The sequence below is a fragment of the Pleurodeles waltl genome, chromosome 9, assembly GCF_031143425.1.
Source record: "Pleurodeles waltl isolate 20211129_DDA chromosome 9, aPleWal1.hap1.20221129, whole genome shotgun sequence".
In the NCBI taxonomy this organism is placed as follows: domain Eukaryota; kingdom Metazoa; phylum Chordata; class Amphibia; order Caudata; family Salamandridae; genus Pleurodeles; species Pleurodeles waltl.
In genome coordinates, this window is record NC_090448.1 from 150,589,474 (window position 1) to 150,605,966 (window position 16,493).

At 44.7% G+C, this 16,493-nt stretch overlaps 1 protein-coding gene across 2 annotated transcripts in view; it reads right to left on the minus strand.

Moving 5' to 3' along the window:
• The window catches only part of ERC2 (ELKS/RAB6-interacting/CAST family member 2), a 2,244,592-nt gene that overhangs the window by 245,446 nt on the left and 1,982,653 nt on the right, over positions 1–16,493 (minus strand). For both annotated transcript variants that reach the window (XM_069206453.1, XM_069206452.1), the window contains one exon: positions 6,928–6,990. In XM_069206453.1, coding sequence (XP_069062554.1) covers positions 6,964–6,990 — 27 coding nt within the window. In that variant the 3' untranslated portion in view covers positions 6,928–6,963. The remainder of the gene's footprint in view (positions 1–6,927; positions 6,991–16,493) is intronic.

Consider the following 16,493-nt stretch of genomic DNA (forward strand, 5'->3'; position numbering starts at 1 on the left):
TTCAAACCCATTGGTGCTACGCTCGCACTGAATGAAAATGACACATATGGGTCAGTGTTTGACCTGCTTGCCATGTTCATCCTCCGCCAGAACTTAGTAGATGTTTGATTTGCTGTATAAATGCATTACAGTCACACCACTGCACATAAAGGTGGCTGGAACATATGCTACATTCTTATGGACTACCCTGTGTGCCAAACACTACCCTTCTTCATAGTTTATGATGTTCACTTTAGGAAACTTTGCGAAAACTCCCCAGCACTTCAGCCTTGGTTTCCAAGGTAGATATGGTCACTCAGTTCGATGAATGGGTCTCACAGGGAATATTCAGACACCCCCAGCTTTAATCCACAAACTGGATGGAGTTAGATTTAGGATAGTGAGTGTGCTAAAAGCTCATGAAAGATATGTCTTCCTGAGCCTCATGTGGCTGTCATGGGAGCTATTAATAAAGGTTCCTTACGCATTAATTTGGTAATATTCAGGATGAAGGAGACGGTTACTTGACAGGTGGTAAAATGTGGTCAAACTTATTCCGTTCTATGGCCCTTGTCTGGCGGCAGTAAGTTGATGTGAGTGCAATGATTGGTTGGATTGGACCCGTGGCCGGTAGGATCAAAGATTTGTGTGTTGTGCGTGAATGGCATGTAAATGCACCATAAAGCAGTTGGTGACTTGGAGAGGCTTTATGGCTCACCTTCAGAAGGCTTGGTTTCAATATTCAGATACTTTATGCTTTGAAACCACAATTTCTGGAGGTGCTGAAACCAACTAGTGTGAGTGGTGGATTAACTTTAGCATAGTAGTATCAGGGGACTCCAAGGGTGCAGGACTTGCGTGGCTCTCACCAGTTTTTTCTCATCCAGAATCTGTTGCGTATCGCAAACTTTGTTTAAAAAATAAATTGTCTTGCATTTATGTGAGGGAAAGTCCTGGCATCTGCAAACAGCCACAGATTTTCTACCACCCAGTGCTCCCCTAAGTCTCCTGAGAAAAACGTTGCCTCACTTGTGTGGGTGGGCAAGTGGCCGCGACAGGGAAGGGCCCAAATGTATTGAGGAGACAAGAAAATTATCTATCACAAAACAACCTGTTTTTGTAAGGCAGACACCTGCGTTTTGGTCCCGGGCTCAGTGATCATATATCTGGAAACCTACCAAATGCAGACATTTCTGAAAACTAAGCACCCGGTCCCCCGGAGGTGGGAGGTGCGGCTTGTGTGGATTCCCCTAAATTGTCTTACCCAGAATACCCTGCTAAGATGAAACATTGAATAAAACACTATTTGTCCTTGCTTTTCTGACATGTAAACTACAGGAATGTGCAGGTATCCACAAAATTCCTACCACCAGGAGTTTCTCCACGTGTCCTGATAAAAACAATACCCCACTTGTGTGTTTTTGCCTAGTCCCTGCATCAGGAATGGATCATCCTAGGGTCAACATTAGCCCTCATGCTAGGACTATCGTTGACCCTTGTGTTATCCATTGCTGGGCCTAGGCACACCTGTGGGAAGCGTTTTTATCGGGACAAGTCGGGGAACGCTGGGTGGTAAGAAGTTTGTGGATCTCTGAATATTGCTGTAGTTTAAGTCACAGAAATGCAATGAAAAATTGTGTTTTATTCAATGTTTTACCTTTGCAGGTTATTCTGGGTAGATTAAACTTTGGGGAATCCACACAAGCGACTCCTCCCTGGACTCTCCATGATGTCTGGGTTTGATAGGTTTCCCTAAATGGTTCCCGATCACAGGACTAATTAATTATCATTATCACCACAATACATTTTGGGCCCGTCCTTGTCCCGGGCACCTGGCCTACCCACACAAGTGAGGTACTATTTTTATTGTGGGATTTAGGGTAGTGCTGGGTGGAAGGAAGTTTGGGGCGCCCCTGACATTCCAGAATTTTCCATCACCGAAATGTGAGGAAAATATGTTTTTTTAGGCAAAATTGGGGTTTGCAAAGGATTCTGGGTAACAGAACCTCGTGAGATCCCCACACGTCACCCCATCCTGCATTCACATAGGTGTCTAGTTTTCAGAAATGTACAGGTTTGCTAGATTTCCCTAAGTGGCGGCTGAGCTACAGCCAAAAATCCACAGCTAGGCACTTTGCACAAAATGTGCCAGTTTTTAGTGTAAAACAGTAATGTATCTACTTTGCGTTTTAGGGCGTTTCCTGTCACAGGCACAAGTGAGGTACAATTTTAATTGGGAGACTTGGGTAAATGCTGTGTAGCAGGAAGTTTGTGGCTCCCCTCAGATTGCAGAACTTTCCATCACCAAAATGTAAAGAAAAAGTGTTGTTAGACAGATTTTGAGGTCGACAAAGAATTCTGTGTAACAGAACCTGGTGAGAGGCCCACAAATCACCCGATCCTGGATTCCTCTAGGTATCTATTTTTAAAAAATGTACAGATTTGCTAGGGCTGAGCTAGAGCCCTAAATCCACAGCTAGGCACTTTGCAAAAAACGCATCCATTTCTAGTGGGAAACTGTGATCTGTCCATTTTGCATTTTGGGGAGTTTCTTGTTGCAGGCACTAGGTCTACCCACACAAGCAAGCTACCATTTTAATCAGGGGATGTGGGTGAATGCTGGGTGAAAGGAAGTTTGTGATTTCTCTCAGGTTCCAGAATTTCCATCACCGAAATGTGAGGAAAATTTGTTTTTCTAATAATTATTGAGGTTTGCAAAGGATTCTGGGTGACAGAACCTGGTGACAGCCCTACAAGTCACCCAATCCTGGTTTCCCCAGTTGGATGCTCTTAAGAAATCTATTGGTTTGCTAGGTGCCCCACAGTCCTGGCTGAGCTGGAGCCAAAATCTGCAGGTGGGCACTTTGCAAAAACATGTCAGTTTTCAGTGGAAAAATGTGATGTGTCCATGCTGGGTGTTGGGTTGTTTCCAGTCGCAGGCACTAGGTCCACCCACAGAAGTGAGGTACCATTTTTATTTGGTGACTTGGGGAAACACAGAAAAGCAGAGCAAGTGTTAGTACCAATTGTCTTTCTCTGCATTTGTGCTTTCCAAATGTAAGACAGTCTGTAAGAAAGACGTACTTTTGATAAAAGCCTTGTAATTCACATGCTAATATGGGGGCCAGCATAATTCAGAGTTGTGCAAATAACTACTGCTGCTAAACTCCACAGCTTGTGCCTATTCCATAAATGCATAGGTTTGCTTGATACCTATTTTTTACTCTTTTTATCAAATTAATTGCTGTATACCTGGTACACAATGAAAACCCATAGCAAGGTGCAGCTCTTTTATTGGCTCTGGGTACCTTGGGTTCTTGATGAACCTGCAAGCCCTATATATCCCCACAACTAAAAGGGCTCAGTGGATATAACGGTATATTGCTTTTGAAAATCTGCCATACCTGGAAAAAGTTACAGATGAAAACAGAGACAGAAATGGCTGGGTTTTTTCCACTTAATATCCATATTTTCTTTAATCCACTGAAAGGAAAACCTTGAAGGATCTACATAAATGACCCCTTGCGTAATTCAGAATTTTGTCTACTTTTCAGAAATTGTATAGCTTTCCAGGATCCACCATTGGCTTCATGATCATTTCTGTCACTATCTGGAAGGAGGATGAAAGCACAAAAAAGGGGAGAAATGGGTTATGTTGTGGTCAAATGAAAAAAATGTGCTAAAAACTTTGGTTTTCTGATTCTAATCTGCCTGTTCCTGAAAGCTGGGAAGATGGTGATTTTAGCATCTCAAAACGTTTGTTGATGCCACTTGCAGGGAAAAAACAGATGCTTGATTCTGCAGCAATTATTTCCCAATTTTCCTAAAAACCCAAACATTAACTGTAGTTTGGATAATTTGTCAGTCCCCACGAGGGGAATTGACAAATCCTGGGTACCTTTAGAAACCCCACGATGTTGGAGAAAAAAAACACAAATATGGCGAGGATAGCTCATGTGGGAAAAAGGTTATGGAATCCTAAGTATGAACTATCCCAAATAGCCCAAAAAAGGGCTCAGCACTTGGGGAGGTTGGGGGGGGGGGTGCGGGGGTTAGAGACCCAGCAGCTAAGGGGTTAATAGAAAAAAATGTTGTGAGTTAGAGACCATCTCTAAATATGGCTCTACTGAAATGCAGGTTTTTAGCAACATATAAGCCCACACTGAAGATTTTACACATTCCCTCGCCTCTCTCTCTGCCCACTTATATGTGAGGAAATATTTTTTTATACCCTTTAAATCATCTTTAACAATGGACTTTGGGTTTTAAAAGAGCTCTGGGCGGCCCAGGGTACATACTATTTTCTCAATATAACTGAACCAAGGAATGTGGGTTGTGTGTGCCCTCTAAGGTCCAGCAGACCTCAATTACTGCCTGGTTAATCTCCAGATTGGGGTTCATCCATATCCTGATCCATCTCTTAACGGGGCAAAGCCACAAGGTCAGAAATATAACCCATGCCCATTTCTTCGCATTACATGCATGACGGGACTCCCTGAGGAACTGCTAACAGTCTATTCAAGACATTATTTTCCACTGATCTCGCTCTCTATTGCCCTTATTACCCCATACATCACACCCATAGGTCACCATTGGGATACATTTGTCTTGGAACACCTTAATCAGGGCCTGTACTGGTTTAGCCCCAGGTTCTTTGCGAAGTCAAAAGTCACCCCACATCTTTCGATAGAGTGTTTTGCTTAACCTTCCTTTGGGGTACCCAGGACCGGTGTTTATCAAAAAGGACCCTAGGAAAGGAAAAGTGGTTACTTTGGCCAATTCGGTACCACCCCCAAAACCTTTTTTCTGGCTTTCTTTCCTGGTCCCACCACCATAGTATGGGACTTGGTATAGAACATACTCAAGTCAAAATCCCCCATAAAGTTGATAAAAGTGTCCAGCAAACACTGTACACCCACTGGTGTCCTGGCTATCAGCATGGTATCATCCGCATATAAAAGTGCAGGGATGAGGCGAGAAACTTCCTTGTAGAATAGCCTTATCTGTAGCACTTAACGTTGGCCCCAAGTTATAGATGTAAAGAGTAAACAATAGAGGGGCTAAAATGCACCCCTGTCTAACCCCTTTTTGAACTCTCACTGGTGCAGAAAGACTACCATCCACGTTCTGAGTATTTAGTCAAAGGACAGAAACCAATCCGACACAGTAGTCACTGTCACATTTAAAGGTAAAGTCAAACAACAGTGATTAAGTTGAACAAGAAAGTATGGGTGAAAATCAAAGGTACTTTTTAAACATGTTTTAAGAATTAGAATTGTGCAAAACAGTATGAGGCTTCCAACATTCAAGGGGTACAAATGACATCTTTGCTCCCCTGTAGCCAACCAAATTATACTTCCTGACTTCCTAATATTTGGCATAGGTGTTTTGCATTAAACTGTTTTGACCTACTATGGCATTCAGTCTGAACTTCTTGAAATTCCTGACTCGTGCAGAAACAGGAGTTTCCGGCTCAATTTGACATATGCAGAATACCGCACTCATAAGCTTTCCTAAAGACACCATCTACCTGGTACAACCTGGCAGAATAGGTCTGTGGAATACGAACTTCCCGAAACTAGTGATGGTGTAGTAACAGCAATATATCTGTTGCATTGGGCAACAAGCTGCCAATCTTCTCTGCTGCTCTGTTTGAGTTTTAAAGGCCGTGGAAAAAGTGCCTTAACCGTCCCTGTGTGCCCATTAGACATGTATCTAATAAAAACAGGAACTGCTTAGACCAGTGGTTCCCAACCTGTGGTCCGCGGACCCCCAGGGATCTGTGACACATTCTCAGGGGGGTTGACAGGCCTAGCCTGGGAGGACGGCACTTCTCCAGCTGGGGCCTCTGACAAACACATGTGTATTTATATTTATTACTTCCTTTGTTCAGAAGTTTTAAAAAGCTCTGCAAAGCTCCTTATACAGCAAAAATAAAAGCGCCAAGATAACTCTAGTGATTAATGTACCTAGTTTTGGGCAGTGGCAGTTTTGACTCAAAGGTAGAGCAGATGGTTAATATGCCTGCTGCAAAGAATGTGGATCATGCAAAGAACAGTATTTTATGTGCATCGAACATTGGGTAACAGCTTTTGTCATAGAGATTCTTTTGTTACTGTGCAGTTCATAATCGTCATCTAGCACAGTGAGCTATGAACTGTCATTTAAGAGCTGCATACAAAATACATGGCACAAATTACAAAGTTGTTGTTTCCCAGTCTTTCATTTTCCTTCTGCTGAAAAAAGGTTTGCTTGTGTAGAAATACATTCTTATTACTAAAGTCAACGCTAACCACTGTATCGTGTTCTGAATCCTGAGTTTGTGCTTCTCCAGACCAAGTACTCTTAGAAAATGCCTACCAGTGTGGATGACATGTGAATCCTACACCCTTTAGTACCCGGTAAAGTGTTCTGACACCCTACAGTGGAATGAGAGGGGCTATAAAACAAATGAATTACATCTGACAGAGAGGCTAGGAAGAGATGAGCGGCCCTTATGATTTACTTCCTTTTCCCACCACTTATTTATGCGAAAAAGCATTCTCAAATATTGCTACCTAAAAAATAAAACCAGAAATTGCTCTGGAAATGTGGAATCTCATCTGAGGATTCACCTTTCCTAAATACAGTAAAACCAAATATTGAAAAGTTAGTCACCTAGATGCAGCACCAACCTTTCCAATAAAATGTTTCTGATTTTTGCATATTTTTTCAATGTAAAATAATTTTATCTTTAGTAATTTGAATATTTGTTTGGTGTGTACTTGTTATATTTTTTGAGAATTACTGTTTTAATGTTTGAAATTTAAATCGTACAAATTGCTTGGGGGTCCCGGCTTCCAGTAATGATTACGTGGGGGTCCTCAAGAGTCAAAAGGTTAGGGACCACTGATTAGACACTAGTGACCATATGAATTCCATTCGGCATGAGAAAAGACAGTTTCTCACCTCTCTCAAACTGGAACTTCATGTTTTTGGTATCTGTTATGCCCATATTCCTTCCTCATCATCCTGAAGACCGATCAGTAGAAAAAAATTGCAGATATTGGAAAGAAAGAAGAAAATAAATTAGACAATTACATCACCTTTACTAACTAAGCACAAACGTTATTTCTTTGCAAAAAGTGTTGCAACACAGTCGATAGCAACAGAACATATTATATTAAAAAAGAAACAGATTCTATGATATTTATTATTATTATTTAGAAACTAAAAGTAACGTTTTCTGACAAATTTTCTGTTAGGAAAACAATACATTACATTCACAGGCAAATCAAAAATCAGTGATCAATAGCCCTTTACCATGTAATCGATCATAACCACTGTTTAAGAAAACCCTGAAAGTGAGGCCGATGCTTCTGGGAATGTGTTCTGTAAGGCTTTTTGTAAGTTAAAGGAGTCATCCACGAGAGAGGAAAACATGCAGTTGTCTTTACACAGTGTAGTATATCTAATAACCAACAACAGTGGGCATTCAAAATTGTTTGTTTGTTTGATGTCTGTTGGCGTTTTGACATCTAATATGACATTCACAAGCAGTAGCGGCTCACAGGTTGCGGAAGGGGCGAGGTGGGGAGGCCAGGGAGGGGCTGGGTAGGGAATAAACATTTTATTTACTTTTTTTTAAAAACACTTACTTCCTCCCCCACTCCTCTGTCTCTTGATGCTCCTCGCTGCATACACAGGCTTCCAGCCTGCTCTGCGCCAATCCTGATGCTACTCGAAGCAGCGTCAGGATTGCACTATGGTGCAAGGGGGCCTGTATTGTGGGGAGGATTGTTTTTGTGTAGGAAAGGACACCTTCCTGCAGAAAAACAATCCCAAGAAGAGTTTTCCTATATGCATGCTGCAAAATGCAGCACACATACAAAGAGGAAAAAACGGGGAGAAATAAAGATATTTCTACCCGTTGTGTCTCTTCTACGCCACCCCTGTGGTGGGGTAGAGTTTGACATATTCCCAGGTTTACAAAACCTTGTAAATCTGGGAATGTGCCAAAATCCATGGGTGTTGCGTGAGAACACCCACGCAACACCCATGTAAATGCCTCCCCAACGCAAAGTAAGGAAATGCAGTGACTTGCTCTGTGTTGCCTTACTCCATATCAAAAGGCCATGTAAAGCCACACAAAGGGGCTTTGCGTGGCCTTAGAAATATGGGTCAGCAGCCTGTGCAGCCAAGGCATAAAAAAAAGTGTTGCATCAGCATCACAGGTCACTTGTACATATGGGCCTTAGAAAGTTTTTTTTGTTTTGTCACTGTAATGATGAAGGGCCCATAGGGTGTGCTAACATCATTACAGCAAAGGTGAAAGTAAAACTAGCCAATGGGCTAATTTTACTTTAACTGAATCAGTGCTCAGGGGCATATTTTAGCCCCCACCACTGATTCTCTTAGGGAAAGTATCATTGATAAGGGGAGAATCTCAATTTTTCATTGCAACCTCTGCCCTATGGATCCCTGCTTGGGGATAGCTACAGGAGAGCGATCCCCAAGCAGGGATCCTCCCTCTAGGCCAAGGATAGGAGGAGCAGTCCCTTAGGCATGGGCTAGTGTTCCCCCTAGCAATTTGATTCTGCTTCCCTGGGGGGCTGATGGGGTAGTTACCTCTGATCTGCCTCACTGGGAGGGCAGAAAGCCAACTAGACACCATGGTAAACAAAACAAATGCATATAGGGATGAGGGCTGCCCACTATGGGCATGACCATGCCTCCACCCCTAATACAATATGCTGATAGTCTTTCCACCCCCCCTGACAAGGGCAGATGGGGGTGACAATCCCTAATCTGCCACCCGGGGGAGAGGAGGGGATAGAAAGCACACTAAATATCAGGGGATGTCATGCCCTCACCCCACCAGGTGGACAGCCTCTATGCCCATCTGGGGGGGCATATTGGGGTAATTATACCTGATCTACCCCTCCACAGGGGGAAGAAATCCACTATACACCGGGTCTAATATAAAATAAATATAGGGATGGGGGCTGCCCAATATGGCCATGCCCCCACCCCTCAAAAAAATATGGTGATGGTCTTTCTGCCCTCCCCCCAACCTGGGACAGATTGCCGACTAAACACTAGTCATTTCAAAACAGGGCCGAAACAAACAAAAGGAGAGTGCGGCCTACCCTGCCATTATACCATTCCTGAGTCTTACCCACTCCCCAGAAGAGGCAATAGTAGGAGTTTTGTCCTAATTGGGGAGATCGTAATAAATATGCCCCCAGGGGGCAGGGGTGTAGAAAGTCCACCTGACACCTTTACAACTTGCATTTTACCACTCTTGCATTAGCCACACCCCTACCCCAAAAAAGGAACAAAACAGTCTTTTTGCCACTCCCTCTCCCTGGGATAGCAGGAGGTCTGCCTCAATTTGCCCTGTGGGGGCAAAAAGCCCACTGTATGGCAGGAATATATTTAACAGGGTGATGGATGGAATGCTTGAATTAATCTCAACCACTGGCGGTTGCTCGGGCTGCATCCAAATCCACTGATTTTTGCCCACCATGCCACCTCAGTTCGGACCCAGCCATATGCAAATCAATATTGATCCTGCTCCTCATAGGAACAGTCCAGCCCGAACTTCCTTGCCAGGTCCTCCCTGAACCAAACCACAAGCAACAAGACCATTTGTGTGTTTCATTCACCAACCTAAGTGGCATGGGTATGCCCAGTCATGGGTCCCATGCTCCCTGTGTCACTGGAACCAAGCTTTACCCTGCTGATAAGCCCATAACTAGGGTGAAACCAGTCCTAGGTTGCTTGTGTTCTGGTCCAGGGGGATCTGCCTTGGCAGTTTGGTAACAACGCCTCCTGGCATCCATGACACTGGAATTGGTTTACCAGGAGGTATTGAACACTAGGGTGTCCCCCCTCTCTTGGAAAGACGCAGTCGTGATCCCTCTAAAAAACAAATCAGGAGCCGACCCTAATGATCTTAAGAATCTTTGCCCTATCTCATTATTACCTACCTCTGCCACAAATTCTAGAAAAGCATTTCAATAGCGAATTAGCAAGTGTCCTCCAGGAAAGTGCCTGCTTAGACCCCTTCCAGCACGGGTTTCAGAAATCGCACAGTACAGAATCCACCCTTATTGCCACTTCTGACTCAATCCGTCGGATGGTGGATCAAGGTGAGGGAGCCATTCTGGTAATATTAGACCTTTCGGCTACGTTTGATACCATCTCTCCGCAACTGATGATGCATCGCCTTTACCAGGCTGGGGTAAGAGACAGCTGCCTGGATATTCTGGAGTCTTTTCTGTGTGAAAGATCCACCATTGTGAGCTGTGGGGATTTTAGAGCTGCCCCGTTCCAACTTCCTTGTGCGGTCCCCCAGGGATCACCACTTAGCCCCACCCTGTCCAATCTGTACCTGGCACCGCTAGTGAAGTTGGTCTGCTTGTTTGGTTTTCAGATCTCCTCATCAGCTGATAATACCCAGCTTATCATCCCAGTTAAAAGGAACTGGGAGGAGGTAGCAGATAAGTTTCACAATTGTATGAATGAGGTCAATACGTGGATGAGCCAGAAGTGGTTAAAAAATGAATGGAGAGAAAACTGAAACCATGTTTTTCGGAGATAATATCTCCTTATGGAGCTCGTGCTGATGGCAACAATCTTGCGGTGACCTGCCTGCGCCCTGACTGGCAGCGAGAAATTTAGGAATTATTTTTACAGTTTGACAGTGCCATGACCTTTGACCTACAGGTTAATCATACTATTAAAGAATGTTTCTGGGTGACTAAAACCCTCCAGAAACTGTTACCTTTCATCCAGAAGGATCTCAGGATTTAAGTGATTCTTGCTTTAGTCATATCTAAATTGGACTACTGCAATGCTTTGATGCTGAACATCAACCAAGGCTCTCTCCACAAGCTGCAACTCATCCAGAACACTGCAGCTCACCTGGTGTTGATTCTTCCGCGGTCGGCTTCTGCCAGGGAAAGTCTGAGGAGGCTGCATTGGCTACCTGTGAAGAAGTCCATTTTCTTTAACCCCTTGTGTGCCGCGGACGTAACGGTTACGTCCCGCGGCACAGTGCTCCTGTGCCGAGGACGTAACCATTACGTCCTCGGCATGGAGCCAGAGGGAGCGCTACCGCTCCCTCCGTGGGGTTCCCCCCTTCCCCCAAGGCGGGGATGGAAGGGGAAGATCTTCCCTTTCCACCACCAACTCCCCACCCCCCCGTAATGACGTCAGTGCGCGATTGCGCACTGACCTCATTACCCAGTGCCGGTCGCACTGGAAGCCATTTGCTTCCAGTGCGATCCACAGAGAAACAGGTGAGTTTCTCCTCCGGCGAGTGGGGGGTTTGGGCCAAAGAGGCACAGGAGGAAAGGAAAGGCTTTTCCTTTCCCCCGGTGTCTCTTTGAGCATTCCTGCTGCCCGATCGCATTGCGATCGGGCAGCAGGAATGCCCACTAGACGCCAGGGATTTTTTTTTGGGGTATATTTGTAACATGTTGCATCGGGGAGCGGCCCCTTGGGCAAGGGTCGCTCCGTTTGGAGGCATCTTTATTGTGGCCATTTCTGCCCCCCTTGGGGGCAGATCGGCCTATTATTTTTAGGCAGATCTGCCCCCAAGGGGGGCAGAATCCAATAGACACCAGGGATTTTTTTTTTTTACTATTTTGAAAATGTTTGTATTTGGGAGCGGCCCCTTAGGCAAGGGTCGCTCCCTTTTGGGGGCATGTTTATTGTGGCCATTTCTGCCACCCTTGGGGGCAGATCGGCCTATTATATTTAGGCTGATCTGCCCCCAAGGGGGGCAGAAGCCACTTAGACACCAGGGATAGTGTTTGTGTGTGTGTTAGTGGAGGGGGGCAACCCCTTGGGCAAGGGTCGCCCCCCTTTGGGGGCACGTGTACCAAGGCCATTTCTGCCCCCCTTGGGAACAGATCGGCCTATTATTTGAAGGCTCATCTGCCCCCAAAGGGGGCAGAAACCACTAGAACGCCAGGGATTTTTTTAAATATGTTTATTTATGTGGGGGTGTCACCTTGGGCAAGGGGCAACCCCCCCAAGGGGGGCATTGAACTGTTGGCCATTCCTGCCCCCCTTGGGGGCAGATGGGCCTATTTCTTTTAGGCCCATCTGCCCCCAAGGGGGGCAGAAGCTACGTAGGCACCAGGGATAGTGTGTGTGTGTGTGTGGTTTGTTTTTTGTTTGGGGGTGGGCCCTTGGGGACATACTAAGAAAGGTATTTTCTGCCCTCCTTGGGGCAGATAGGCCTATTTTTTAGTAGGCCCATCTGCCCCTATGGCAGAATCCACTTAGGCACCAATTTCTAAATGCTTGATGGTGGGATGTTTGTCAACTGACGAAGTATTTGCATTTGTGATAATTTTTTTCCTCCTTTTTGTTCTAGTTCAAAGCTTTTGCTTTCTGTGCTGTGGCTCCTTGCGGTTTTGGCGGTGGTTGACCTGCGGTTTGCATAGTTGCATGTTTTAGGTAAGTAAAAACAATTTACTCCAAAGGAGTATTGTTGCCATGCATAAATGACATGTTTGTAGGTGGTGTACTAAATGCAGGTTTGTGTGAAATTGTCCTTAGATTTGTGCACAATGATATTTGTGTTGTCCTATTTCTAATTTGCTTTTCTTTCTTTCTTTTTAGTGGGATATCATTGGTGATTGCTGTGTCTGTGCAGAGTAGTTGTTGGTGATTCAAGCTTTTTCAGGCAAGTGAGTGGTATAGTTTTTGAGTTTATAACTCTTACTAATAAAGCTACACTTTATTACTTATCTTACACAGTGTAGGTTGTTGGTGTTGCATTTGTCCAGTTAATTTTAGTAGGAAAGATCATGGCTAGCCGCAGGATGACCGCTCAGCAGGTGGTTGGTATGCTTTTTGAGTCATTGTCTGATCATGAATATGAGACAGACTCTGCATCTGAGGCAGAGGAGGAAGTGAGGGATTCTGGCAGTGAAGTTTCTGCCAGAGAGGAATCTTCTGATGAGGAAGCCTCACTCTGTGCAGATGAAGGGCCTGTTTCAGAGGAGGACACTGATGTGCCATTAGTGCAGCAACCTGGGGCTGAAAGGTTTCCCGTTAGAAGACCTGAACTCTGGGTTGCCCCAAACATGGAGCAGCCAGAGTTGCCTGCCTTTACTGGTCTCCCGGTGTGTAGAGTCAATACTGATAACTTTTTGCCTGTCAATTTCTTTGAGTTATTTGTGGATGATGTGTTTTTGGAAGAGATTGATGGGCAGACTAATTTGTATGCGGAGCAGTATTTGAGGGACAACGCTGCTAGACTTAGGCCGCACTCTAGAGCTGCCCAGTGGATTCCCACAAATTTGGAGGAGATGAAAAGGTTTTTAGGTTTGACTCTTTTGATGGGGTTGATAAGGAAGCCGTCACTGGCTTCTTATTGGTCTACTAGTCCCTTGATGGCAACAGCTATATTTCCTGCAACAATGAGTCGTAATCGGTATTTGCTTCTTCTTAGGATGCTGCATTTTATTGACAATGCATTAGCCTGGCCACGAGATCACCCTGATTCTGACCGTCTTTTTAAGATTAGGCCTGTCCTTGATCATTTTGTAGATCGGTTTTCAGAGGTCTATGTTCCAGGCAAAGAAATAGCTGTGGACGAGTCGTTGGTGCTCTTCAAGGGTCGTTTGGTTTTTAGGCAGTACATTCCTAGCAAGAGGGCACAATGTGGAATTAAATTGTATATGCTGTCTGAAAGTAGTACAGGATATGTGTATAATTTCTGAGTCTACCCTGGTAGGGATTCCAGTATTGACCCCCCTGGTTGTCCTCCCACTTTTGGAGTTACTGAGAAAATTGTGTGGGAACTTGGTAGACGACTGTTCAACAAAGGTCACCATTTGTATGTCGATAACTTTTACACTGGAGTGCAGTTGTTCAAGGAATTGTTTAGAGTGGACACTGTTGCTTGTGGCACAATTCATTGTAACTGGAAAGGCTATCCAAGGGAGCTTGTCTGTAAATAACTTGAGAGGGGAAAGTGCAGTGCCTTGCGGAATGATGAGCTGCTAGCTTTGAAGTTTTCAGACAGGAGGGATGTCTACATGCTAAGTACCATCCAGGATGAGAGTACTTCCCCCGTGACTGTTTGGGGCCAGGTTGCTGAAGTGCGCAAACCTGTGTGCATTTTAGATTATAATAAGGACATGGGAGTTGTAGATAGAGTTGATCAGAGGTTGGAACCTTATACTGCTATTCGTAAGTCTTATGTTTGGTATAAGAAGTTAGCAATTCACCTCTTCCACTTAGCAACTTTTAATGCTTTTATTGTGTTTAAGGATAGGTCTCCAGAGTCAAAGATGACATTTGTGAAATTTCAGGAGTCAGTGATAGAGAGCCATATTATGGTGGAACAGGCCAGAGTTCCTAGAGAAGCAGTGGTGGAGGATGTGGCTAGATTGAAAGATCACCACTTTGCTGAGCACATTCCTCCCACACCCCAAAAAAGACTTTCCAGCTAAGAAATGTAGAGTGTGTTTTCGAAGAGGTATCCGGAGGGAGACTCAAAGGTACTGCCCAGATTGTCCTTAAAAGCCTGGGCTGTGTGTTGGTGGTTGTTTTAAGAATTACCACACCCAGAAGAATTACTGGGAACAACCATGAGTGTAAACTCATGTCTGTTTTTTATTTTCATGTGTTCAGTTTCATGGTTAGCATTTCTGTCATGTACTTAGTTAGAGCTTTTGTGTTTGTAGTTTTGTAATTATTTCTACTTAGTTAGGGGTTTCTTTATTTAAAAAAAAAAAGTGATGCCATTGTGTGTGGAGTGGGGCTTGGTTGAGGGTGTACATAGTGTACATATTGACTTGCTGTTGGCTACTGCAACACACTGCCAGCCAAACACCAGTCCACACACTCCCATCAGCTGGTGTGATTGTTGTATCAGGCATGTGGGCGTATGTAAGTGATGGGCCCTTGAGTGGCGCTGTCTGTCAATATGAGTGTTGTAATGTCCTCGGCCCGTGGCTGGCGTGTGAATGGTCTTGTGCGTGTCATGTATGAAAGGTGTGTGAATGGACTGTAAAGCGGTTGGTGCCTTGTCGCAGCTTTACAGCTCACGAGCTGTGAGTCATTGGTTCCGTTTTTTGCCTTTCAGTTATTAACAGTGCAGTTCAGTTTTGTGAAATCTCTTGTTAATAAAATTTGATCCACTGAACCATCACTCACCCTCGTGCCAAATCCAACCAGTATGTGTGGTAAAAATGACAAAACCTGCTCTGCTGTAATCAGGCGTCGCAGCACACCTGTGACACGCTAGGTGCCGATGATGAAGCATGCCACCAACTTGGTTGGTGGGTGAGGGGTCTTTTTCACATAACCTAAGTGCGTTTCTTTTCACAATTTTAGTGTTTGACACATCACAGACGTATGTGGACACATCAAAATGATATATTACAAAACTACCTGTGTTTGGGGGTAGGGGGCACCTATGTTTTTGGTCCTGGGTGCGGCCTTCATCTAGGGAAACCTACCAAACCCAGACATTTTTTAAAACTAGACACCCCACGGAGTCCAGGGAGGTGTGGCTTGCGTGGATCCCCCAACATTTTCTTACCCAGACTCCTCTGCAAACCTCAAAATTTGCTTAAAAAAGCATATTTTCCTGACTTTCGTATGTACGATCACCGCTCCAGCACATAATTCCTACTCCCCAGTGTTCCCCTCAGTCTCCCAAGTAAAATGACACCTCACTTGTGTGGGTCCCCAAAGCAGAGTCAGCCTAAAGATGTATAAAAGAAGAATATGTCCCTATCAACTCGCTGTGCTATCCCCTCTATCTCTACAAGTTTTGGGCCTTGTTCTGTGGCAGGCACCTGGCCCACCCACACAAGTGAGGTATTATTTTGACTGGGAGACTTGGGGGATCGCTGGGTGGAAGGAAATTTGTGGCTCCTCTCAGATTCCAGAACTTTCTGTCACCGAAATGTGAGGAAAATGTGTTTTTTAGCCAGATTTTTAGGTTTGCAAAGGATTCTGGGTAACAGAACCTGGTCAGAGCTCCACAAGTCACCCCATCTTGGATTCCCCTAGGTCTCTAGTTTTCAAAAATGCACAGGTTTAGTAGGTTTCCCTAGGTGCTGGCTGAGCTATAGGCCAAAATCTACAGGTAGGCACTTTGCAAAAAACACCTCTGTTTTCTGTGAAAAAATGGGATGTGTCCACGTTGTGCTTTGGGGCATTACCTGTTGCGGGCTCTAGGCCTACCCACACAAGCGAGGTATCATTTTTATCGGGAGACTTGGGTGAACACTGGGTGAAAGGAAATGTGTGGCTCCTCTCAGATTCCAGAACTTTCTGTCACCGAAAAGTGAGGAAAATGTGTTTTTTTAGCCAAATTTTGAGGTTTGCAAAGGATTCTGGGTAACAGAACCTGGTCAGAGCTCCACAAGTCACCCCATCTTGGATTCCCCTAGGCCTCTAGTTTAAAAAAATGCACAGGTTTGGTAGGGTTCCCAAGGTGCCGGCTGAGCTACAGGCCAAACTCTACAGGTAGGCCCTTTGCAAAAAACACCTCT